The following is a 25,884-nucleotide window of genomic DNA, read 5'->3' on the forward strand; positions in this document are numbered from 1 at the left end:
GTTTCCTGTGGCAGAGAATTCCACAGATTCACCACTCTCTGTGTGAAGAAGTTTTTCCTCATCTCGGTCCTAAAAGGCTTCCCCTTTATCCTTAAACTGTGACCCCTCATTCTGGACTTCCCCAACATCGGAAACAATCTTCCTGCATCTAGCCTGTCCAATCCCTTTAGAATTTTATACGTTTCGATAAGATCCCCCCTCAATCTTCTAAATTCTAGTGAGTATAAGCCTAGTCGATCCAGTCTTTCTTCATATGAAAGTCCTGCCATCCCAGGAATCAATCTGGTGAACCTTCTCTGTACTCCCTCTATGGCAAGAATGTCTTTCCTCAGATTAGGGGACCAAAACTGCACACAATACTCTAGGTGCGGTCTCACCAAGGCCTTGTACAACTGCAGTAGAACTTCCCTGTTCCTGTACTCAAATCCTTTTGCTATGAATGTCAACATACCATTTGCCTTTTTCACCGCCTGCTGTACCTGCATGCCCACCTTCAATGACTGGTGTACAATGACACCCAGGTCTCGTTGCACCTCCCCTCTTCCTAATCGGCCACCGTTCAGATAATAATCTGTTTTCCTGTTCTTGCAACTAAAGTGGATAACCTCACATTTATCCACATTAAATTGCATCTGCCATGAATTTGCCCACTCACTTAACCTATCCAAGTCACCCTGCATCCTCTTAGCATCTTCCTCATAGCTAACACCGCCGCCCAGCTTCGTGTCATCCGCAAACTCGGAGATGCTGCATTTAATTCCCTCGTCTAAATCATTAATATATATTGTAAACAACTGGGGTCCCAGCACTGAGCCTTGCTGTACCCCACTAGTCACTGCCTGCTATTCTGAAAAGGTCCCGTTTACTCCCACTCTTTGCTTCCTGTCTGCCAACCAATTCTCTATCCACATCAATACCATACCCCCAATACCGTGTGCTTTAAGTTGCACACTAATCTCCTGTGTGAGACCTTGTCAAAACCTTTTGAAAATCTAAATATACTACATCCACTGGCTCTCCCCATCCACTCTACTAGTTACATCTTCAAAAAATTCTATAAGATTCGTCAGACACGATTTTCCTTTCACAAATCCATGCTGACTTTGTCCAATGATTTCACCTCTTTACAAATGTGCTGTTATTACATCTTTGATAACTGACTCTAGCATTTTCCCCACCACCGATGTCAGACTCACTGGTCTATAATTCCTCAGTTTTTCTCTCCCTCCTTTTTTAAAAAGTGAAGTTACATTAGCCACCCTCCAATACTCTGGAACTAATCCAGAATCTAAGGAGTTTTGAAAAATTATCACTAATGCATCCACTATTTCTTGGGCTACTTCCTTAAGCACTCTGGGATGCAGACCATCTGGCCCTGGGGATTTATCTGCCTTTAATTCCTTCAATTTACCTAACAGCACTTCCCTATTAACATGTATTTACCTCAGTTCTTCCATTTCACTAGACCCTTGGTCCCTTACTATTTCGGGAAGATTATTTATGTCCTCCTTAGTGAGGGCAGAACCAAAGTAGTTATTCAATTGGTCTGCCATGTCTTTGTTCCCTATGATCAATTCACCTGTTTCTGACTGTAAGGGACCTACATTTGTCTTGACCAATGTTTTTCTTTTCACATATCTATAAAAGCTTTTACAGTCAGTTTTTATGTTCCCTGCCAGCTTTGTCTCATAATCTTTTTTCCCTTTCCTAATTAAGCCCTTTGGCCTCCTCTGCATGTCTCTGAATTTCTCCCAGTCCTCAGGTGTGCTGCTTTTTATTGCTAATTTATATGTTTCTTCTTTGGACTTGATACTATCCCTAATTTCCCTTGTCAGCCATGGGTGCACTACCTTCCCTGGTTTATTCTTTTGCCAAACTGGGATGAACAATTGTTGTAGTTCATCCATGCAATCTTTAAATGCTTGCCATTGCATATCCACCGTCAACCTTTTAAGTGTCATTTGCCAGTCTATCTTAGCTAATTCACGTCTCATACCTTCAAAGTTACCCTTCTTTAAGTTCAGAACCTTTGTTTTTGAATTAACTATGTCACTCTCCATCTTAATGAAGAATTCCACCATATTATGGTCACTCTTACCCAAGGGGCCTCGCATGACAAGATTGCTAACTAACCCTTCCTCATTGCTCAATACCCAATCTAGAATGGCCTGCCCTTGTCATGGTTCCTTGAAATACCCAGAAGACGCAGAAGATTCTTTGAGAAGTTTAAGCCTTTATTTGCAAACAAAAGCTGAGACAATTAATGAGTGTGTCACTAATTGTCCGCCGAACCCTAGTTCACAGTATTCTTTATAGTAATTTCTTACCTTAGTCGAATTAGCGTACCCTGTCTCCTATCTCAGTTACGTTAGCATACCCTATCCGCTTGCAACGCTTATCACCAGCACATTAGCTTCTCCATTCGCCACCAATATTTCTGCACAGTGTCCCCCTTCCTGGCTTTGACTGGTCCCCATACCATCACACCACTCCACGATCCCGTTCTCCACCGTTATCTCTATGTTGCTTACTTTCACTGTTAGCTACATTCTCAAGGCATTGATGTGTTCATTAGTACAGAGACAATACAGAGATTTCATTCTCCTAAATTGGATACATACATAGCAAATAGCAAACACAAAGCTGGTTACATAGCAAACAAAGCAGCTTTATTCTCCAATACCCTCTAGTTAGTTCCTTGACATGTTGGTTCAGAAAACCATCCCGCATACATTCCAAGAAATCCTCTTCCTCAGCACCCTTACCAATTTGGTTCACCCAATCTATATGTAGATTGAAAACACCCATTATAACTACTGTTCCTTTATTGTATGCATTTCTAATTTCCAGTTTTATGCCATCCCCAACCTCACTACTACTGTTAGGTGGCCTGTACACAACTCCCACCAGCGTTTTCTGCCCCTTAGTGTTATGCAGCTCTACCCATATCAATTCCACATCCTCCAGGCTAATGTCCTTCCTTTCTATTGCATTAATCTCCTCTCTAACCAGCAATGCTACCCCACCTCCTTTTCTTTCCTGTCTATTCCTCCTGAATATTGAATATCCCTGGATGTTGAGCTCCCATCCTTGGTCACCCTGGAGCCATGTCTCTGTGATCCCAACTATATCATATTCATTAATAACTATCTGCACATTCAATTCATCCACCTTGTTACGAATGCTCCTCGTATTGACACACAAAGCCTTCGGGCTTGTTTTCACAACACTCTTAGCCCTTATACAATTATGTTGAAAAGTGGCCCTTTTAGCTTTTTGCCCTGGATTTACCTGCCTGCCACTTTTACTTTTCACCTTACTACTTTTTGCTTCTACCCTCATTTTACACCCCTCTGTCTCTCTGCACTTGTTCCCATTCCCCTGCCACATTGGTTTAAATCCTCCTGAACAGCAGTAGCAAACTAGGACATTGGTTCCAGTCCAGCCCAGGTGCAGACCGTCCTGTTTATACCAGTCCCACCTCCCCCAGAACTGGTTCCAATGCCGCAGAAATTTGAATCCCTCCCCCTTGCACCAGTTTTCAAGCCACGTATTCATCTGAAATATCCTCCTATTTCTACTCTGACTAGCAAGTGGCACTGGTAGTAATCCAGAGATTATTACCTTTGTGGTCCTACTTTTTAGTTTATCTCCTAACTCCCTAAATTCATCTTGTAGGACCTCATCCCGTTTTTTTTACCTATATTGTTGGTACCTATGTGCATCACGACCACTGGCTGTTCACCCTCCCATTTCAGAATGTCCTGCAGCCGCTCAGAGACATCCTTGACCCTTGCACCAGGGAGACAACATACCATCTTGGAGTCTCGTTTGCAGCTGCAGAAACACCTATCTATTCCCCTTACAATTGAATCCCCTATCACTATAGCTCTCCCACTCCTTTTCCTTCCCTTCTGTGCAGCAGAGCCACCCATGGTGCAATGAACTCGGCTGCTGCTGCCTTCCCCTGATGAGACAGGGGAAGCCTTTTGCCTCTCTCCCTGTCCTTTCAGAAACATCTAAAGCCTGGCACTCGAAGTAACCATTCCTGCCCCTGAGCCATCCAAGTCTCTGTAATGGCCACAACATCATTGCTCCAAGCACAGATCCACGTTCTAAACTCATCCAATTTTTTTCATAATACTCCTTGCGTTAAAATAGACACATTTCAAACCATCAGCTGAACGTGTCCCTTCTCTATCACCTTGCCTGTCCTCCCTCTCGCACTGTCTCCAAGCTTTCTCTAATTGTGAGCCAACCGCCTCTTCCTCTGTCTGTTTAGTTTAGTTCCCACCCCCAGCAATCCTAGTTTAAACTCTCCCCAATACCCCAAGCAAGCCTCCCCACCAGTATATTGTTCCTTCTAGGATTCAAGTGCAACCGGACCCTTTTGTACAGGTCACTCCTGCCCCAAAAGGGGTCCCAATGATCCAGAAATCTGAATCCCTGCCCCCTGCTCCAATCTCTCAGCTATGCATTTATCCTCCATCTTATTCTATTCCTATTCTCACTGTCATGTGGCACAGGCAGTGATCCCAAGATTACTACCTTTGTGGTCCTGCTTCTCAACTTCTTTCATAACTCCCTGTAGTCTGCTTTCAGGATCTCCTCCCTTTTCCTGCCTATGTCATTGGTATCAATATGTACCACGACCTCTGGCTGTTCTCCTACCCACTTGGTGAAATCTTGGGCGCAATCAGAATCATCCCGGACCCTGGCACCTGGGAGGTAAACTACCATCCGTATTTCTTTCCTGCATCCACAGCAGCTCCTGTCTGACCCCCTTATAGAGTCCCCTATCATTGCTGCCATTCTCTTCCTTTCCCTACTCTTTTGAGCCACAGGGCCAGACACTGTGCTGGGGTGCAGTCACTGTTGCTTCCCCCCATCTAAGCTGTCTTCACCCCCCCCCCCCAAACAGTTCTTAAGCAGGAGTACTTATTGTCAAGGGGTGCAGCCATAGGGGTGCTCTCTAGCCTCTGACGCCTGCCCTGTCTTCTCCTGAATATTACCCACTTATATGTCTCCCCAAGCCCTGGTGTGACTACCTGCCTATAGCTCCTCTATCACCACCTCACTCTCCCTGACCGGACAAAGGTCATGAAACTGCATCTCCAGTTCCCTTACACTGTCCCTAAGAAGCTGCAGCTCGACGCACCTGGCGCAAGTGTGGCAGTCTGAGAGGCTGGGAGACTCCCGGACATCCCACATCTGACACCAAGCACAGAAAACCGAAAACCGGCTTTACTTCCAGATGTTCCAGAGAGGTGGTATCTGCTGTCAACCTGATTTTGTGGTAGATGAATTACAGTGGCTCAGCATTGTCTGGGAGGCTGAAGTTGTGCCCTGTCCCTCAAAACACTTCATGATGGTGGATGTCAGGGCCATTAGTCTGTACCAGTGGCACATGATCTTGCTTTTTTAATTCTTGTTTTCTGGATGTTCTGATAACCTCTTTTATCCCAAAGAGTACTGGGAGGTTAATTGGCTACTGTAAATTTTCCCTTTAATTGGGTAAGTGGCAGAAATCTAAAGGACATTGATTAAACTGGAATCATTTGCAAGGCTGCAGGGAAGTGAGGGGAATAAGACTGATAAGATTGCTCTGTTAGGAATTGGCATTGATCCCAAAGGTTCCATAGTCTACTGTTTTGCATTAAGTAAATAACATTATCATGGACAATTTCAATGAGGACTCTTTGTGAGGGAAAAGAACATTTCTTCAAAACCACCATACCAGCTATCATGGTGACTATGTAGAAAAGCTGTGATTACCTGTTGGAAATAGGAAGCGGAGGAGCTCAAAGGCTGAAGGGAGATTGGTGATAAAGCAAAGATGTAAATACAGGATGAGTGTAATGGAATCTTGACATTTGTTAATATGAACATGTCCGATACAGAAATTGAGTAAGTCAGTGGGTGGAAAGTAGAGTAAAGGTTTTTGAAGTTTGAGATACTTAGAGCAAAGTGAACTGTTAATTGGAGGTTACCATAGGTTGCAGATTGTTTACTTTGATAAACTACCCTTGGGATTTTGGTATTGCTGGACTATTAGATTTTGCTTATAATGCCCCAACATTTTTCTTTCAAACTTTTATATTTTACCCAATATTATAAATTTTGCAGTGAACCTGCCAAGTTTAAAAGGAATGATGAATATACCAAGACCTCAACTTATTCACATTCCTGACCTTTGGTCTTCTGGATCTTATTTGTTGCTCCAGGTACAGAATCAGCCCATAATCTGGACTCCAGCCACACTTCAGACCCTCTAGCTCTAGCTTAGTGGTCACCAATCAACCACAAATCAATTAGTTACACACATGCGCACCATGGCAAAAAGACTGGAAGTAAAACCTCACAACGCGGAAGTAGAAATAATGTATGAATACCAGGGGTCCCCACCCTTTTTTGCACCGCGGACCAGTTTAATATTGACAATATTCTTGTGGACCGGCCGACGGGGGGGGCACGCGGGGGTGTTAAACACGACCGGAATATAGCGATATTCGAAGCAGGTTCCTTATGTCCAGTCTATTCTGCAATTTAGTTTTCGTGGCTCTCAGCTGCTGTCCCGTTTGCTCAGGTTTTTTTCCGCTGAAAAAACTCAACGGGTTTGTCTTTAAGTGCAGGGTGCTTGGACTCAGGGTACCGAAGCAGTTCTGAGGGCTTCATTGCCTCATTAGGCAACCTCCAGGCCTGAACTCCAGCCTCCGCCCGCCTGCCGCCAGACGCCTTGGTCAGGTGCGGCTGGTCGTGGGTGGGGTGAGAGGACAAGGTCAGGGCCGGAGGCCCCTGTGCCGGGGCTGCAGCGGTTGCAGTCCAGAGAGAGTGACCGACCGACTGAGTGAGGAGTGCGACAGGGCGCACCCGTGCCCCTTGTAGGATCTATCGGCCGACAAAAGTTTGCTTCAGTAGATCCCAACGAGGTAGCTGTTCTGTTACTTATGAAACCCTGAGCCCGAATTAGGTCGTCTGCAAATATTTTAGCACCGGATTGCCCACGAACATTTGGTGTGCTAAACAGGTTTAGAGGCGGCGCCCATCTGTCCGTGCTCCAAGCCAGTAACAACGGTACTTCCCACTGGCCGCGCGAGGGTGTCACTGCATTTAGGCAACTGATGACCTCACATGCATTTAAGTTCAACAGTGGGTATGACAGGGAATGAGGAAAGGTGCAGCTGACTCATATCGTTTCCTCGTGGCCTGGTTGTTGAGGACCACTGAAGTACACTGTGTAGTCAAGTGCGTGGCGGTGGAGCTACATGCATTCGCACTGGGCAGAAAAGAACGGAACTAAAACCCCGCAACCCGGAAACAATCTCTCAATGGTATTTGTGTATTTCTTTTTCTATTTTTTTTGGATCTACTAGGTAAGTCTCAAAGATCGACCAGTCGATCGCGATTGACAGGTTGGAGACCACTACTCTAGCTACACACCATTTTGTACTCATTTGTACTCATTAACAAAAGAGCCAGTTGCCATACATTAGGACATTAATCTGCATGCCAGATTATTGGAATTTTAATATATCTAACTAAGTGAGAATTGTATCAGGTGTGTGAAATCTATTACCAACAGTGACTTTCAAGAAATGCATACTATTCTGTCATAGGTTTTCAGTTTTTAACACAATGGTTTGCTTACGACAGAAGGGTCAACTACAGAAAGAATGTGTTTCTGTTTGAAGTTGTTTCTGTGTTATGTGAAATCTCTAATAAGTACAGTTAAAACTTTGCAGGCCATCTACAAGTTCAGCCAAACCCACATCAAGACTGTGAGTTCAAGTTAGGATTTGATGGGAAAGGGGGAAAATGTTGCATTGGGGAAGACAATCAAATAATTGAGCTCTGCATAAGATAAAAAAATTTGTAGTTGAAGTGGAGCTTCTGTTCATTCCAGTGTTTTAAAAAGAACATTGGACTTATTTTCAAAGTGGGAAAAAAAATGGCTGGAGTTGCTTAGTACTGTCATGCAAGGGTATTTATTTGATGCTTCAGAATCATCCTCGCAAAGTTAGCGAAAGTAAAATTGCCAGGATTTACAAAAAGATAGCTACGGGAAAATACAACTATAGTTACGTGCTATTTTGTCCAGTATAAACTCCTGGCAGTTGATGTGCCCCTCCCCCCTCCATTTTCAGGCTAGAGAGACAGCTGCATTGCCTGTGCTGTAAAGGGCCATTTAGCTGGCTGAGGTAAATTGATTAAGGTCAGAGCAAATTGTGGAGGTTCTGCTGTCATGCGACATGATTGCTTTAAGCATCCGATGTCTCCCTCCCTTGTTTGTTGAGCAGATCAGAGAAGAAAGAGGAGGAAAATACAATGGAGGAGCGGGAGGCCTCCATCAGCAGGGCAAAGTCCTCAGTACTTCAGTTGCTGAAGCAACTCCAGATGCACACACATAGGGTTTTGCGGGATGTAGTGAAAAACCTGCAAGCGGAGGTATCTTAGTCGATGTTGTCTAGTGCTGCCACCAAGCATGACAAATCTGATGGGAAACTGGACGTACTAAGCCAAGGGCTGCTGCTGACAACGATCTCTTGACGAGGGAAGTGACTGGACGGACATTTCAAGCGGGATTGCGAAGGACAGGAAAACCTTTGGAAAGTAACCAAACAGTTGCTTAAACAGCAAAGAAGTCTGGGAAACTTTGGAGAGACCCAATAAGGGGATGGCCTGGCGTCTTAGAGAGAACTCATTCCAATCAATGTATCAAGGGAAGAACTAAAGTGTAAGATCCTATTCCTGAAAGTTTAGTGGGACCAAGCATACAGATTGAGGGTACTTATGTATTTATGCTAGAACCATACTTGACACAGGTTCTCAGGTTATTGTACAGATCTTTTTACAACTGGTATTTGACACATTTACCATTGAAGCCACTCCGTGCCCTGGAAATTTGGAGCCTTTGTACTGATGATTATCTGTATGATGGCTGTTTATTGTTGAAGCTGGAGTTTTTGGAAACAGATGTTGGAGAAGCTGAGACCTGCTGGTTAATGTTGGTCTGTCCATATCCAGTTGAAAAAGGTGAGGCTTCCATTATTGTGGGAACAAATACTCTCATTGTGAGAAAGCTCATTGGGACATGCAAGGAAAGAAAACCTTATCCATTCAGCCTGTGTTCAGAGCTGCTTTTGAGAAGGTGCAAGTTCCTCCTAAGCAGGAGGCCCTGGTGGAGATTATGACATCAGTGGACCAATTTGAGTGATAAGTGAACTGTAAAGGTCCATTGTAGCAGGAAGATTGGATCTAATGCAATAACCAGCACTCAAAGGACTTCATTATTGTTGAGGTCATTGCCACTGTATGGTAGTCGTTGAAGTAAGTTATTGTCACCCTCTTGGACTCTGGGATGATGGTGGCCGCCTTGAAGTCTTTGAGGACAATTCCAGAGTGGTGTTGAAGACTTCTGAGCAATTGACCTATGTTATCAAGCTTAATGTGGGTTGATTCTGGCTATGATTTTCCTCGCATCAGCTGTGGCAAAAGAGAGAATTCCTGCTCCATGGGGGAAGTGGGGCCTTACTCTCTGCCATGTCGTCCTGTGCATGAAACTGAGCATAAAAGACTTTCAGCTTATTGGGAAGAGAGGCGTCACTGTTGACACGCAGGGTGTATTTGCAGTGTATTTAAGTTACTATAGTTGAAGTCACCAGCAGCAATAAAGACACTATTGGGGTGTGTCGTTTGCAAGTCAGTATCAGCACCGCAGAGCTCGTAGTGCTTCTCTAGTAGTAGCATGGGGGGGGGGGGGGCGGTGTGGAATGCATAAAAGCACAATCACAAAAGTAATGGACTCCCTCGGTAAATAGAACTCCACTAGGGGTGTACAGTGGATTGGCACTGCTGAATTGTTAACAGATAAATACACCTAAACTGCGGGTCTTGCTGGAAGTAGTGAGAATTTTGTTGGCTTAAAAAGAGATGAAACCTTGTAGCTGGATAGCTACCTCAGGAGTGGTATTTTGGAGCTACAGTTTCTGCACAACAGTTCTTCATCTCAGCAACACACAAAATGTTGGAGAAACTTGTGCTGATTCAGATTTGGTTGCAGGTATTCTGGTTTATTTCTAGCAATCAAGTGTTTGAAAGCAGAATTGATGGGAGGACTAGTCTGTAGGGCCTTTAATCTTACACAAATACTAGTGCACTCTCTGTGCTTCTGTTTCCCTGTGCATTGCTTCCAGCACCATCTTCCTTGGGTGGCTGTATATGATATTGTACCCAGCAAGCGGCTCATCTGCTATCCAACAATTCGCTAGTGAGGTAGACTTGCAGTACTTGGTGTTCTTAATATCCAGTTGGTCTTGCTATCATATGAAAGATGTAAAGGATGAGCAATTACACTGTTAGTTGGAACCAGATAGCCACTACAACTAGACGCCCTGCAATCTTGTTATCAATAACCTGCAAATTAACCTTTAGGGAATCCTGCACTAGAACGCTCAAATCCCTTTGCATTTGTGATTTTGCTTCCTGCTTAGAAAATAGTCTGCGCTTTTATTCTTCCTGCCAGAGTGATTGATCATACACTTCACTATATTGTATTCTGTCTGCCTCTTCTCCTATCCTTCTGTAGACTCTTTACTTCCTCAACACTGTCTACCCCTTCACCTATTTTTGTAACATCCACAAAGCCACCAATTCCATCAACAACTCATTTTAACCGTTGCTTTGCTGCAAATTCCATTGTTCTTCGCTGCCTTTACCTGTTATGCACCACCTCCTTGTTTTTAACCAGCACCTCAATATTTCTTGAAAACCTAGGTTCCCTAAATTTGTTAGCCATGTTTTACATTCTAGCAGGAATATGTAAATTCTGTTCTCTGTTGATCAAAACAGCAAGAGGAATATTTGCTATTGAAAATTTTCAGCTTCATTGATACAGACTGAGAAATAGTTTTCTTTTTGGTTTCATGCTGTTAGTAACTCTTGTGGGGGAAAAAATCTCAGGAGCAGCAGACAGAATAGATCAGGCCAACTCAGAGAATTGTTTTTGACTAAAGGGTTTTATGACATGATATAATGGAGAGCCCAGACACCTAAAGTGGAGTACTGAGACTCTGCTCAACAATGGATTATTTATACCCCAGGTGAATGTGACAAAAAAACACTTAAATTTGAAAAAGGAGGGAACTTTAACTACAACTCGTTAGAATAGTGAAGTTGCTCTACATGTCCTTGAGCGGTTATACATTTTCTTAAGTTTCTTAACCGAGCTGAGTAACTGGATGTCAACCAAGATCCTGAGATCAGAATTCTGTTTAATATCACTGGTATATGTAGTGAAATTTGATATGCAGCAGCAGCAGTATGTTGCAATACATGATTTAAAAATGTAAAAACATGGCCAGGGTGATGGGGTCCCTAATGATGGATGCCACCTATTTGATGCACGGTTCCTTAAATACTGGATGCTTTGGAGGCTACTGCCCATGATGGAGCTGACTGAGTTTACAACTTTCTGCAGCTCTTCAATCCCCTCCCATACCGTGTGGTGATGCAGCCAGTTAGAATGCTCTCCACGGTACAGCTGTAGAAATTTGCAGGTGTCTTTGGTGACATACCACATCTCCTCCAAACTCCTAATGAATGTAGACAGTTTTGTGCCTTCTTTGTAACTGCATTGATATGTTGGGATAGATCCTCGGAGATGTTGATACCCAGAAACTTGAAACGGCTCACCCTTTCCACTTCTGACCCATCTGAGGACTGGTGCGTACCCTTGTCTTGCCCTTTCTGAAGTCCACAATCAATTCTTTGGTCAGTGCAAGTTGTTGCTGCTACACCTCTTAATAAGCTGATCTGACTCGCTCCTCCTTCTCATTCTTGTCACCATCTGACTGACATTCTACCAACAATAATTGTGTCAGCAAACTTATAAATCCTTTTTTGTTCTGATTTATTTTGTCTATTCTTTACTGTACCAAAGTTTGTTCTAATTTATCACCATACCCAATAGTTCAGATGTTGCTTAATAATCCACCCCTTTAGTTGGTCTTTCAAAAAGTAATTTAATTAATTTTGCTGATTTGCTGTTATTAATTTTTACAAGTTATCTCAAAAGCTTTTTATTGATATCAACTAATTTAGGGGATTGCTGGCTGACAGTACAAAGTTTATGTGAATGTTTTTAAAGAACAGTTTTAATTAAACATTCCTCAGAGTGAATAAAGATAAAAATAGAAATGAACAGAACATAATGAAGGTATTTAAGTTGAGCAGCATCAGTGAGTAAAAGGCAGTTAACTTTTATGGCATATGCCCTTGCATTAGAACTTCAACACTTTGCAATGTATCAACGTAAAATACTTCGGTGAAAAGAAATTGGGCAGGAGCTCGGGGGAGAGAAAAAACAAAGGAGGAATGTGAAATTAAGCAGGGGGAGACATGGGAAAGGGATAGTAAAGTTAGAAAAAAAAATCAGTAACTAAAAGGGAATAGCAGAATGAGGAAAGAAATGACATTTTATTCAGCATCCATAGGACGCTCAAAGCAGCTGCACCGGTTGACTGTGTTGTTAAGAAGGCATACGGTGTATTGGCCTTCATCAATCGTGGGATTGAGTTTAAGAGCCGAGAGGTAATGTTGCAGCTATATAGGACCCTGGTCAGACCCCACTGGGAGTACTGTGCTCAGTTCTGGTTGCTTCACTACAGGAAGGATATGGAAGCCAAAGAAAGGGTGGGGTGCAGAGGAGATTTACAAGGATGTTGCCTGGATTCGGGATCATGCCTTATTAAAACAGGTTGAGTGAACTCGGCCTTTTCTCCTAGGAGTGAAGGAGGATGAGAGGTGACCTGATAGAGGTGTACAAGATGATGAGAGGAATCGATCGTGTAGATAGTCTGAGGCTTTTTCCCAGGGCTGAAATGGTTGCCACAAGAGGACACAGGTTTAAGCTGCTGGGGAGTAGGTACAGAGGAAATGTCAGGGATAGGTTTTTTTTTAACTCAGAGAGTGGTGAGTGCGTGGAATGGGCTGCTGGGAACAGTGGTGGAGGCGGACACGATAAGGTCTTTTAAGAGACTTTTGGATAGGTACATGGAGCTTAGAAATTACTAGGTTCACCCATAGCCCTCAGTTTTTCTGAGGTAGGGACATGTTCGGCACAACTTTGTGGGTCGAAGGGCCTGTATTGTGCTGTAGGGTTTCTAAGTTTCTATCACAATATATCAAACATATTAGCATAACTTATTGTTAACTTATTATTACTCATTTTGGTTTCCTTCCAAAACCCCTCATGACAACTTTGATCTAAGTACACATGTAGGATTGGAATAACCAGGGGAAAGTTGAGATTAGTTTCTGCAAGTGATTTCCTTATTTGCAGATCCCAGTCATTTTGGAATGGCAACAACATCTCCGCAATCACCACAGCTGCAGCACTCAAGGCAATGTGCTTGGCCCCTTCCTCTGCTCACATTATACTTATGACTATGAGGTTAAGTGCAGCTCCAGTGGAATATTTAAGTTTGCCGACAACATCACTGTCATTGGCCAAGTCAAAGGTAGTGATGAATCAGCATTTAGAGGGAAATGGAAAATCTGGCTGAGTGGTACCACAACAGAACCTCTCTCAATGTCAACAAAGCCAAAGAGTTGATCATTAATTCTAGGAAGAGCAAATCAGAAGTCCATGAGCTGGTCCTCATCAGGGGATCTGAGGTGGAGCAAGTCAGTAACTTTAGTACTTTAAATTCCTTGGTATTATCATTTCAGAAGATTTGTCCTGGGTCTAGCATGTAAGAGGGCAAAGCAGTGCCCCTGCTTTCTTAGAAGTTTGCAAAGATTCGACATATCATCTAAACCCAGAATAACCTTTAAAATGGCACCAGCAAACAGTGTGAGCAGTGGCCTTCATAGTAGAACATGATTCTACAGCGAAGCTGCATGCGATTGGAACCTGTGTAATTTACATTTTGGTGTGTTTTTGGACCAATTGCTGTCTCCAGGGGAGTTTGGTGAGGTTTGGTGTGGAATGTGCAGGCTGGAGAAGGGGCACGAGTCCATGATTAATTCCATTGCTTCTCTTCAATTAAGACATTCAGGATGTGAGCCCATGATCGACTCCATTGCTTCTCTCCATTTGAGACATCAAGCAAGGTTGAAGTGGGCAAAGACAACAGTGGAGCATAGGCGGGTGTTCGGTGACCTCCGTCTGCGTTTAACCAGTCTTCCTCTACTTGTTAGCTGCTGTTGGAGGAATGTACAGGAATTTTGGGATCCACGTTGCAAGGATTGATCTGAAATGCTGTGGACTTGTTTTTGGAACTTTAGGGTGTATGTTGCATGTGTCCCTGGATTCTGGTTACTTTTTGCTGTTTTTGAGCAGTTTGATCAGGGTGATTGATGCAATCTGGGTGCTTAAATGAAGGTTGTTTTGCCCTGTGGCCTGCAGTGGGCTTGCAGCACAACACTAAACTGAACACCACTGGATTCCTGGGTTGACATCAATATTCTATGTGTTTTCAATTTGTTCTTTTTTGCGTTGGGTGTTAGATGTTTTCTTGAACCGGTTCTATGGTGTTTCTTTGCTTCATGGCTGCCTGCAGGGAGATGAATCTCAGTTGTATTCTGTATACAAACTTAATAATACGAGGGGTGATTAATAAATTCATGGCCTAAGGTAGAAGGAGTCAATTTTAGAAATCCTAGCACATTTATTTTTTTCAACATAGTCCCCTCCTGCATTTACACACTTAGTCCAGTGGTCGTGGAGCATACAGATCTTGGACCTCCAGAAGATGTCCACAGCAGGGGTGATTGATAAATTTGTGACCTAAGGTAAAAGGTTATGAGTTTCTGCATAATCACTCAAAGATTTGAGCTGCATGTGCATGTGACGAGAGCTGTATAGTTCATTTCCTTCTACCTTTGGCCACGAACTCATTAATCACCCCTGCTGTGAACACTTTATGGAGGTCCAAGATCCATATGCTCCACGGCCGCTGGACTAAGTGTGTAAATGTAGGAAAATGTTGAAAAATAAATATGCTAGGTTTTCTAAAATTGACCTCTTCCACCTTAGGCCACAAACATATCAATCACCCCTCATAAATGTACCTTGAACCTGTTGAACTTTGCCAAATCGTTATTGATGCACGGTGGAGAGTATATGGACTGATTGCATAATGGCCTGATATGGAAATACCAATGCCAAAAAAAACAGAACAGCCATCAGGAAGAAGGTACCGGAGCCTTGGGTCTTGCACCACTAGGTTCAGGAATAGTTACTACCCCTCAACTATCAGGCTCCTGAACAAGAGTGGATAACTTCACTCACTTCAAAACTGAACTGATACTACAGCAAACACAAGGAAATCTACAGATTCTGGAAATTCGAACAACACACACAAAATGCTGGTAAAACACAGCAGGCCAGGCAGCAGATGGACTCACTTTCAAGTACTCTATAACTCGTGCTCCAATGTTGATTATTTATTTATTTGTTTTGTATTTTGTTTGTGTGTCAGTCTTTGTGTAATTTTTCATTGATTCTATTGTTTCTTTGTATTTACTGTGAATGCCAGCAAAAAAAAACAAATCTCCAGTTCGTTCATATATATGTTGACATATGTACTTCGATTAAATTTACTTTGAACTTGAAGTTAATTTTCAAAAGAAGGCCACATTTAATTCAATGTGGCATCAAAGAATCCAGAATTTTTTTTTAAATTGGAGTGTTTTTCCATTTCAAACATATTACCTTGATATTCAGCAGCAGTACCATTATCTCACTAAATGTAGCACCCTGGGTATCACTGGTTGAAGGTCACTAAAAATGGCCCTCAATCACTGATTTAAAAATTGCCACTATAAAGTGCAGTAGCTAACCCTTTAAAGTGCTTCCTTTACAAAGGTGAAATTAGATTATGATTGACACCATCTAGGATGGCATTTTCCATTGAATTTGCTGTTCACTCTTGATCACTGATGAACTGGTTGCAGTGTCGAGGTGCAATGCAGAACCTCACTCAGCAGATTAATTTCAACACCACCACTTGGACTGCAATTCTGGAGGGTAATACAAATGTGGAAACACAGTCATTTAAGGTTCCATGACATTCTGGCATAATTCCTCCTTTCTGGATTATTGCTTGGAATTTGCTGCTGAATACTCCTGATACCATCATCACAAGGCCTACAAAGATTTGAGAAAATTTGCCACTTTATCTTGGGTTTAATAGAAAAGCCTGTAAATGTTATCTGCCAGCTCTATCACTATACCATAGTATAACAGAATTAGCAGGAAATGAACATCCCATAAATCCATCCCAGTTTGCTATTCAAAAGCCTCTTAACACAGCATCACTTTCAGCTTTCTATTCCTTTGAACTCTATGAGCTAGTACATCTTCTCTAAAAGCCTTCATGCTCCTTTTATCGTGCCAATTCTTAGCAAGTTTCATTCTTTTAACAATCCTGTATAAAGATGTTTCTCCAAAATTCATTGTACATTTTTTCATAATCATTTGCTTATGGTTCCTTGCTCCAGCCTTATCCCTCTTACCTGCCAACAGCGAGCAATTTTATAAACCGGTGTCATAAGAACAACATAAGAACATAAGAAATAGGAGTAGGCCATCCAGCCAATTGAGCCTGCCCCGCCCTTCAATAAGATCATGGCTGATCTGTCTGTAAACTCAGCTCCATCTACCTGCCTTTTCCCCGTAACCCTTAATTCCCCTGCTATGTAAACATCTGTCTAACTGTATCTTAAATATATTTAGTGAAGAAGCCTCAACTGCTTCCCTGGGTAGAGAATTCCACAGATCCACCACTCTCTGGGAAAACCACTTTCTCCTCATCTCTGTCCTAAATCTTCTCTCCTGAATCTTGAGGCAAAGTCCCCTAGTTCTAGTCTGACCTACCAATTGAAACAACTTTCCTACTTCTATCTTATCTATCTCTTTCAAAATTTTGTATGTTTCTATAAAATCCCCTCTCATTCTTCTGAACTCCAGAGAGTATAGTCCCAGGCAACTCAATCTCTCCTCATAGGTTAACCCCTTCGTCTCTGAAATCAACCTGGTGAACCACCTCTGCACTGCCTCCAAAGCCAGTATATCCTTCCTCAAGTACGGAGACCAGAACTGCACACAGTACTCCAGGTACGGCCTTACCAGTACTCTGTATAGTTGCAGCATGACCTCCCTGCTCTTGAATTCAATTCTTCTAGCAATGAAGGCTAACATTCCATTTGCCTTCTTAATAACTTGTTGTACCTGCAAGCCAACTATTTGCAGTTCATGCACAAGCAATCCCACAACAACATGCTGCAATCTTTCACCATTTAAATAATAATCTGCTCTTCTGTTATTTCTTCCAAAGTGGATTATCTAGCATTTACCAACGTATTCCATCTGCCAGACCTTGACCCACTCACTTAACCTATCTATGTCCCTCTGCAGACTCTCCACGTCCTCTGTACAATTTGCTTTTCAACTCAGTTTAGTATCATCAGCAAATTTTGCTACGCTGTACTCAGTCTCCTCTTCCAAATCATCAATGTAAATGGTAAACAGCTGCGGGCCCAGCACCAACCCCTACAGCATCCCACTCACCACCGACTGCCAACCGGAGAAACACCATTTATACCAACTCTCTGCCTTCTATTGGTTAACCAATCCACAGTCCATGCCAATACACTTCCAGTGACTCCATGCCTTCGTATCTTATTTATAAGTCTCTTGTGCAGTACCTTATCAAGCGCCTTCTGGAAATCCAAGTGTACGGCATCCACCTGTTCCCCTCTTTCCACCGCACTCATTATGGCCTCAAAGAACATGGCAAGTTTGTCAAACAGAACTTGCCCTTTCTGAATCCATGCTGCGTCTGTCTAATGGAGCCACTCCTTTCTAAATGTTTCGCTATTTCTTCCTTAATGACAGCTTCAAGCATTTTCCCGACTACAGATGTTAAGCTGATTGGCCTATAGTTGCCCTTCTTTTGCCGACATCCATTTTTAAAAAGTCATGTGACATTTGCTGTTTTTCAATCCACCAGGACCTGCCCAGAGTCTAGAGAATTTTGGTAAATCATTACCAATTCATCTACTATAACCTCTGCCAATTCCCTCAGCACCCTGGGATGCATCCCATCAGGACCAGGGGACTTGTCTACCTTCAGGCCCTCTGGTTTGCTCATCACTGTCTCTTTAGTGGCAGTGATTTTATCGAGGTTCTCACCTCTCATTTCGTCCATAACTTCATTCTTTGGCACAGTCCTCCACTGTGAAGACACAACATAGTCGTTCAATGCGTCAGTGATTTCCTTATCACCCAGCATCAATTTCCCTTTCTCATCTTCCAAGGGACCTGTGTTGACTTTAGCCACCCTCTTCCACTTTATATATTTATAAAAACTTTTGCTATCTGTTTTTATATTTTGTGCAAATTTACTTTCATACTCTATCTTCCCTTTCCTTGTTTAGTTGTTCTTTGTTGCTTTTAAAGTTTTCTCAATCCTCCAGTCTCCCAGTACTCTGCGACTTTATACACATGAGCTTTTATTCTGATACCATATTTTATTTCCTTAGTTATCCAAGGCTGGCTCTCCCCACACTTACTGTCCTTACTTTTGACTGGAATATACTTTTGTTGAGCACTGTGAAAAATCTCTTTGAAAGTATTCCACTGTTCCTCAGCTGTCCTATCAAATAGCCTGTGCTCCCAATCCACATTAGCCAACTTCTCCCTCATCCTGTTGTAGTCTCCCTTGTTCACGCATAATACACTAATTTGAGATCTATTTCCTCCTCCATCTGTATGTGAAATTCAGTCATACTCTGATCACTCTTTCCAAGAAGATCCCTGACTACAAGATCACTAATCTTACCTGTCTCATTACACAGGACTAGATCTAAGGTAGCATTTCCCTTGTAGGTTCACTAACATGCTGCTCAAGAAAGCCATCATGGATGCATTCTATGAAGTCCTCCTCAAGACTTCCTTGACCAACCTGACTCACCCAATCTATGTGGAAGTTAAAATCCCCCATGTCATGACAGATCTCGACACTGCAATTCAAATAGACAGTAGTTACCAGAAGTATTGGAAGGATGTTACAACAGAGCAAATTCTGTGTTCATGAGATGCATATAGATACAAGTCTTCGGCTGTTCTAGATCTGCATAAATATATCTGAACCTATTTATGTCAAAAAATGCTGGTTACTGCCAGAACTAGAACTTAGATCAATATGCATGGGCCACTGTAGGTATTTTATATTGGTCTTACATTTTTTGAGGACATAGGACATCACTTTAACCAATTTCATGAAGAATCAATGTTTTTCAATCAAATTTTCACCATTTAGACCTTCAACTCAAGAGAAGGGAGGGCCATCAATGTCAGCCATGTGTATGTGGTTTTGAGAACTGCCAACTTGTAGAGACCATGGGAAAAGGGTTGGGTGCATAACTAAATGATTTTTGGATTTTCTTTGAATATTCAAAGATCATTGAAAGAATTGACTTTATAATTTAAGCTGATTTACTTTCTTCTAGATGTTGCAACAGCAACAGCTACTACAGCAACAACAAGCACAGCAGCAGCAGCAAGCTCAGTTCACAAATCCTGAAACTCCTGGGTATGTGGGATTTGCAAATCTTCCAAACCAAGTACATCGCAAGTCTGTGAAGAAAGGATTTGAATTCACACTCATGGTAGTTGGTAAGTGTTACTGAAAATGTACAGGTGTCATCTCTCCCCCCCCCTTTACAAAGATAGAGCATTCCTATGAAACCTTTCTTAAGCTGAAATGGCGTAAAGCAAAAAACTATTAATTTAAATGGGAAAAATTTCCGTAGAAGTGGAAATTCTCTTTGTAATGAGAAAACTAGGTTACTAATGTAGGTCTTTTGTAAAAACAAAGTGGCGTAAAGCGAACATTCAAAAAGCGGGGGACACTTGTACTCAAAGAAATAAAAAATGTTTTAACTCATTGCATGCTGGGTTTGTGCGTGTACAGAGCTGAAAGTTTTTCTAGCTAAGGCTCATGTATTGTAATACAGGCCCTCCCTAGTTTATGCAGGCCCACCTTTTGTACAGCTAGTATATGCAGTTGAGCAGGTGAGAGATGGGTGATATGACCTCAAAGCTCAAAGTAAATTTATTTTCAAAGTACATACTGTATATGTCACCATAAACAACTCTGGGCTGCAGAGTTCTTGCGGACATAATAAATACATAAAATAATAACCATAACAGAATCAATGAAAGACCGCACCAATTTAGGTGTTCAACCAATGTGCAAAGGACAATAAGGTTCAAAGGTTGAATTTAATGTCAGAGAAATGTTTGCAATATACATCCTGTAATGTACTTCGCAAACATCCAAACATCACCAGAGAAGTGCCCCAAAGAATGAAAGACAGTTAAACGTGAAAACCCCAAAGTCCCCCCTCCAGTTCCCCCTTCCCATGCGTAAGTGGCAGTAAGCAACAATCCCACAGATGGTTATGGAGGCCAAGTTATTGGGTATAAAGCAGAGGTTGACAAGTTCTTATAATAAGAGTGTCAAAAATTACGGAAAGAAGGCAAAAGAAGACCAATAAATCTGCTATAATTGAATGACAGGGTATCCATGATGGCCTAATTCTGTCCCTGTATCTGAAGCTTTTGAGGTAACTCAGATGTTTTTGAACATCTCTCCTGTTCAAAAAAAAATCCTAAATTGACATTCCTCGCCATTCACTGCCTTTGGTCTTCCCCACCTGAACCCCAATTTGTGTGAGTGCTGTGTAGCTTACTGCTCCCAAGCAATCACCTGTCAGCAGGAAATTACAGAATTTACACTGCATACAATTACAAAGAAAGTACATTTAACAATGTTAACTTAATCAAACAGTTATTAAAGAAACAAAAGGGCCCATCATAATTGAACAGTCAAATGTGCAAGTAAGTTGGAGCTCAATTTGAAGTTGTCTTTAACGTACACTGGGCCCTCAGTCTGTATGAAAGTGTGTACCACCTTCCGAATGTCATTCGAAATCCATCTCAAACAAACAGGCTCTCCCACAGAGTACTGGTCCTTCCTCCTTGAAGCCATTCATCTGCACAAAGCACCTTGTACAACACAGATGGCATCCTCAGCCATCTTCCCTCCTGTCCTCTCCCAGCTGCCGTCAAAAAAAAACCCTCTATCCACACTGGTGTCCATCACAAACTCTTCTCTGCCCAGAGTTCTCTAGAACCTTCTCCCATTTCCACTATCCCGATTAGCTGACACCACATTCCTAAATTGAACAACGAAGCTCCTTATCTCAGCTCAAACCCAAACAGGCCGATAGCAAAACAGACTGCTCTTACAGAACTGCTATAATGAAGTGTTACATGTGCTCGTTTTTTAAATGGGTTCTTTTAGGTTTGTTTTAAGGCTTCCTATTAAGAGAGGAAACTCAAGGTTGTATAACATATACATACTTTGATAACATACTTTGAATTTAATGCTGGAGATTTGCACCTTCAGTTAAGTCATGACTAATCTCCTTATTTTCTTGTAGCATTCTGCGAGAAGTTTGCAGACCCTTATCCATCCTTGTATGTTGTAGCCTCAAAGTGTTGGTTCAAACTGAAAACACTTTCTTTTCTGCAGTGGTTGCTTTCAGCCCTTTGATTAGAAGCATATGTTTCAGTTAGTGTTTCTAACTTCTTCCTAAAGGATATTACCATAACACTGAGTCTCAAAATTAGCCATCTTGATAGCTCAGGGCAAATCTGACAAATGATGTTCTGTTATGGATAGTTTTGATTTGGGGTTGAGCATCATGGAATGCAATTTAATGTGGAACTTTATAGCTACCTTGTGGTATATTTTATTTCTTTCATCTTTGATATAACTCTGGAAGCATTTAAAGTTGTGAATGTGAGGAAAAGTTGAAAGAATATTTGTATGAAAACCTGACAGTGTATTTTGATGTAATTTTCTACACAGGTGAGTCTGGTCTGGGAAAGTCAACACTCATTAACAGCCTATTTCTGACTGACCTCTACCCAGAAAGAATTATTCCAGGAGCTGCAGGTAAGTTACACATAATTCTATTTACAATTTTACTTTAATCAATATTAGTGTGATATACACACAGAGGACACTTTATTAGATACAAGAGTGGAACTTGATGTGGTCTTCTGGTGTTGTAGCATATCCACTTCAAGGTTTGACACGTTGTGCATCCACAGCTGCTCTTCTGCATACCACTGTTTACCTGCGTGGTTATTACCTTCCTGTCAGCTTAAATCAGTCTCGCCATTCTCCTGTGACCTCTCTCATTAACAAAGCATTTTCACCTACAAAACCATGTTTGTTGGACATTTTTGTTTCACTTACCATTCTCTGTAAACTCTAGAGACTATCCCAAGAAAATCCCAAGAGATTGGCAGTTTTTGAGGTACTCAAACCACCACGCTTGGCACCAACAATCATAGTCACTTAGATTGCATTTCTTTCCCATTTTGATGTTTGTTCTGAACAACTGACCTCTTGACCATGTCTGCATGCTTTAATGCATTGTTGTTGCTGCATGATTAGGTATGCTGAATGATTAGGCTGATTAGGTATTAGCAGTAACAAGCAGATGTACCTAATAAAATGGCCACTGAGTACAAGTTACTAATAACCCAGAAACTGGAGTTCAAATCAATCATGGTAGCTGTGGAGTTGTAAATTTGAATTAATAGTCTGCTATTTAACAATGGAATAACAGATAATAGTTGTAGAATCCACTCTTCACTAAAGTTCTTTTTGAGAGGAACTTAATGTACTTAGTTGAATGCTATGGGCATGTAGTCACTGTGCTAGACTTCCAGCTGTGTTCTGAAATAGCCTGGAAATTCTTTTTTTTTGTAATGTAGCAAGATAATTGTGAAAGAATGCTCACTAATTGTCATTCTGCTGTTATACTGAGTGTGTGTACTTGTTGAGATGGATCTTTAGAGCAGTTTGTCGTTGAGCCTACTAGGCGATCAGCTATATTGGATTTGCTATTATGTAATAAATCGGAGGTAATTGGGGAACTTAGGTAAAAGAACCCTTAGGCAGTGATCACAATAAGATTGAGTTCAACTTGAAATTTGATAGGGAGAAGGTGAAGTCTGACATAGCAGTATTTCAGTGGAGTAAAGAAAATTACAGTGGTATGAGAGAGGAATTGGCCAAAGTAAATTGGAAGGAAATGCTAGCAGGGATGACAGCAGAGCAGCAATGGCATGAGTTTCTGGTAAAAATGAGGAAGGTGCAGGATAGATGTATTCCGAAGTCAAAGGAATACTCATGGCAAAATAGTGAAACCATGGCTGACAAGGGAAGTCAAAGCTAATGTAAAAGCAAAAGAGAGAACACAACAAAGCAAAAATTAGTGGGAAGACAGAGGATTGTGAAGCTTTAAAACCCTACAGAGAGCAATTAAAAGAGTCATTAGGAGGGGAAAAGATGAAATGTGAAAACAAGCTAACAAAACAATATCATGGTGGATACCAAATGATTTTTCAAGCATATTTAAAACAAAGATGAGAGTAGATATAAGACCGCTAGGAAACGAGGCCAGAGAAATAATAACTGGAGACAAGGAGATGGCAGATGAACTAAATGAGTATTTTGCATCAGTTTTCACTGTGGAAGACACTAGGAGTGTGCCAGATGTTGAAGGGTGTGAGGGAAGAGAAGTGAGTGCAGTTACTATTACAAGGGAGAAGGTGTTCAAAAGGTTAAAGGTACACAGGTCACCCATACCAGGTGAACTGCCCACTAAGGTTCTGAAAGAAATAATGGTAGAGATTGTGGAGGTATTAATAATGATCTTTAAAAAATCATGGACTCTGGCATGGTGCCAGAGGACTGGAAAATTGCAAATGTCACTCCACTTTTGAAAAAAGGAGGAAGGCAGCAGAAAGGAAATTATAGACAAGTTAACCTGACCTCAGTGTTAGATGTTAGAATCAGTTGTCAAGGATGAGGTGATGGAGTACTTGGTGACATAAAACAAGATAGGACAAAATCAACATGGTTTCCTTAAGGGGAAAACTTGCCTGACGAATCTGATGGAATTCTTTGAGATTACATGTAGGATAGATAAAGGAGATGCAGTGGATATTATATATTTGGATTTTCAGAAAATCTTTGACAAGATGCTGCATGAGGCTGCTTAGTAAATTTGGAGCCCATGGTATTAAAGGAAAGCTAGAGCATTGGCTGATGGGTAAGAGGGAGCGAGTGGAAATAAAAGGATATTTTTCTGGTTGGTTGCCAGTGACTAGTGGTGTTCCGTGGGGATCGGGATATTTTTATGTTGTATATCAATTGAGATGGAATAGGTGGCTTTATTGGCAAGTTTGCAGATGATACGAAGATTGGTGGAGGGGCAGGCAGTGTTGAGGAAGTGGGTAGGCTGCAGGAGAACTGGGACGGATTAGGAGAATGGGCAGGAAAGTGGCAAATGAAATACAATGTTTGAAAATGCATGGTAGTAAATGCACTTTGGTAGTAGAAATAAATTTGCAGACTATTTTCTAAACGGGGGGGGGGGGGGGTGAAGAATACAAAAATCAGAGATGCAAAGGGGCCTGGGAGTCCTTGTGCAGAACACCCTAAAGGTTAACTTGCAGGTTTAATCAATGTTGAGGAAGGCAAATACCATGTCAGCATTCATTTCAAGAGGTCTAACATACAAGAGCAGGGATGTGATACTGAGGCTTTATAAGGCACTGGTGAGGCTTCATCTTGAGTATTGTGAACAGTTTTGGGCTCCTCATCGAAGAAAAGCTGTGCTGACATTGGAGAGGGTTCAGAGGAGGTTCACAAGGATGATTCCAGGAATGAAAGGGTTATCTATACAAGGAGCATTTGATAATTATGGGTCTGTACTCACTGGAATTTAGAAGGATGAGTGGGGATCTCATTGAAACCTTTCAAATGTTGAAAGACCTAGACAGACCCAGATGTGGAAAGGATGTTTCCCATGGTGGGAGAGCCTAGGACAAGAGGGCACAGGCTCAGGATAGAGGGGCGCCCATTCAAAAAGAGGTGCAGAGAAATTTCTTTAGCCAAAGGGTGGTAAATTTGTTGCCACATGAAGCTGTGGAGGCCAGGTCATAAGGTGTATTTAAAGCAGAGATTGATAGGTTCTTGATTGGACATGACGTCAAAGGTTACGAGAAGGCCAGGAATTGGGGTTAAGGAGGAGAAGAAAAAATAAAGGGCTAGAGTGGCACCCCTTTAAAACAGGGGTGGAGAAAAATTTCTTCCAAACGTTTCAAAGGTACATTTAATGTCAGAGAAATGTATACAATATACATCCTGAAATGCTTTTTCTTTGCAAACATCCACAAAAACAGGAGTGCCCCCGCAGTTCAATGTTAGAACTCCATAGGACCCCCCCCCACCAACGCGTAAGCAGCAGCAAAGCAACGATCTCCCCCTCCCACCAGCAAAGAATCTCCCCCTCCCACCATCGGCACCTGCCACCGAGCACTCAAGCGTACAGCAAAAATACATTTGCAGTACCCTAAAGACTACTCATTCACCCTGTATTCGACATAGCACAGGCTTATTCTCTCAGGTGTATATAAGGCAAAGCTTGGTAGGTTCTTGATTGGACACAGCATCAAAGGTTATGGGGAGAAGGTCAGAGATTGCGGCTGAGGAGGGGAAAGCCATGATTGAATGGTGGAGCAGATTCGACGGGCCAAATGACCTAATTCTGCTCCTATGTCTTATGGTCTTGCAGAATTGATTTTATACATGATGGAATTGAATTCAGGATGGAGCATAGTTCTAATTTTGTTGCCTCGTTTTTAATCTCCTCTGAAATGACATGGTCCTTCTCTCACAGGCCACTGTCTAAAATGGCAGTGCAGGAGCAGGTGAAAATGTGTCTTTC

At 42.0% G+C, this 25,884-nt stretch overlaps 1 protein-coding gene across 1 annotated transcript in view; it reads left to right on the top strand.

Moving 5' to 3' along the window:
- septin2 (septin 2) overlaps positions 1-25,884 on the top strand; it is a 92,261-nt gene that overhangs the window by 15,277 nt on the left and 51,100 nt on the right. The window contains exons 3-4 of the mRNA XM_059950946.1: positions 19,516-19,681; positions 21,945-22,031. Coding sequence (XP_059806929.1) covers positions 19,516-19,681; positions 21,945-22,031 — 253 coding nt within the window. The remainder of the gene's footprint in view (positions 1-19,515; positions 19,682-21,944; positions 22,032-25,884) is intronic.

Source organism: Hypanus sabinus, chromosome 2, assembly GCF_030144855.1.
Source record: "Hypanus sabinus isolate sHypSab1 chromosome 2, sHypSab1.hap1, whole genome shotgun sequence".
NCBI lineage: Eukaryota > Metazoa > Chordata > Chondrichthyes > Myliobatiformes > Dasyatidae > Hypanus > Hypanus sabinus.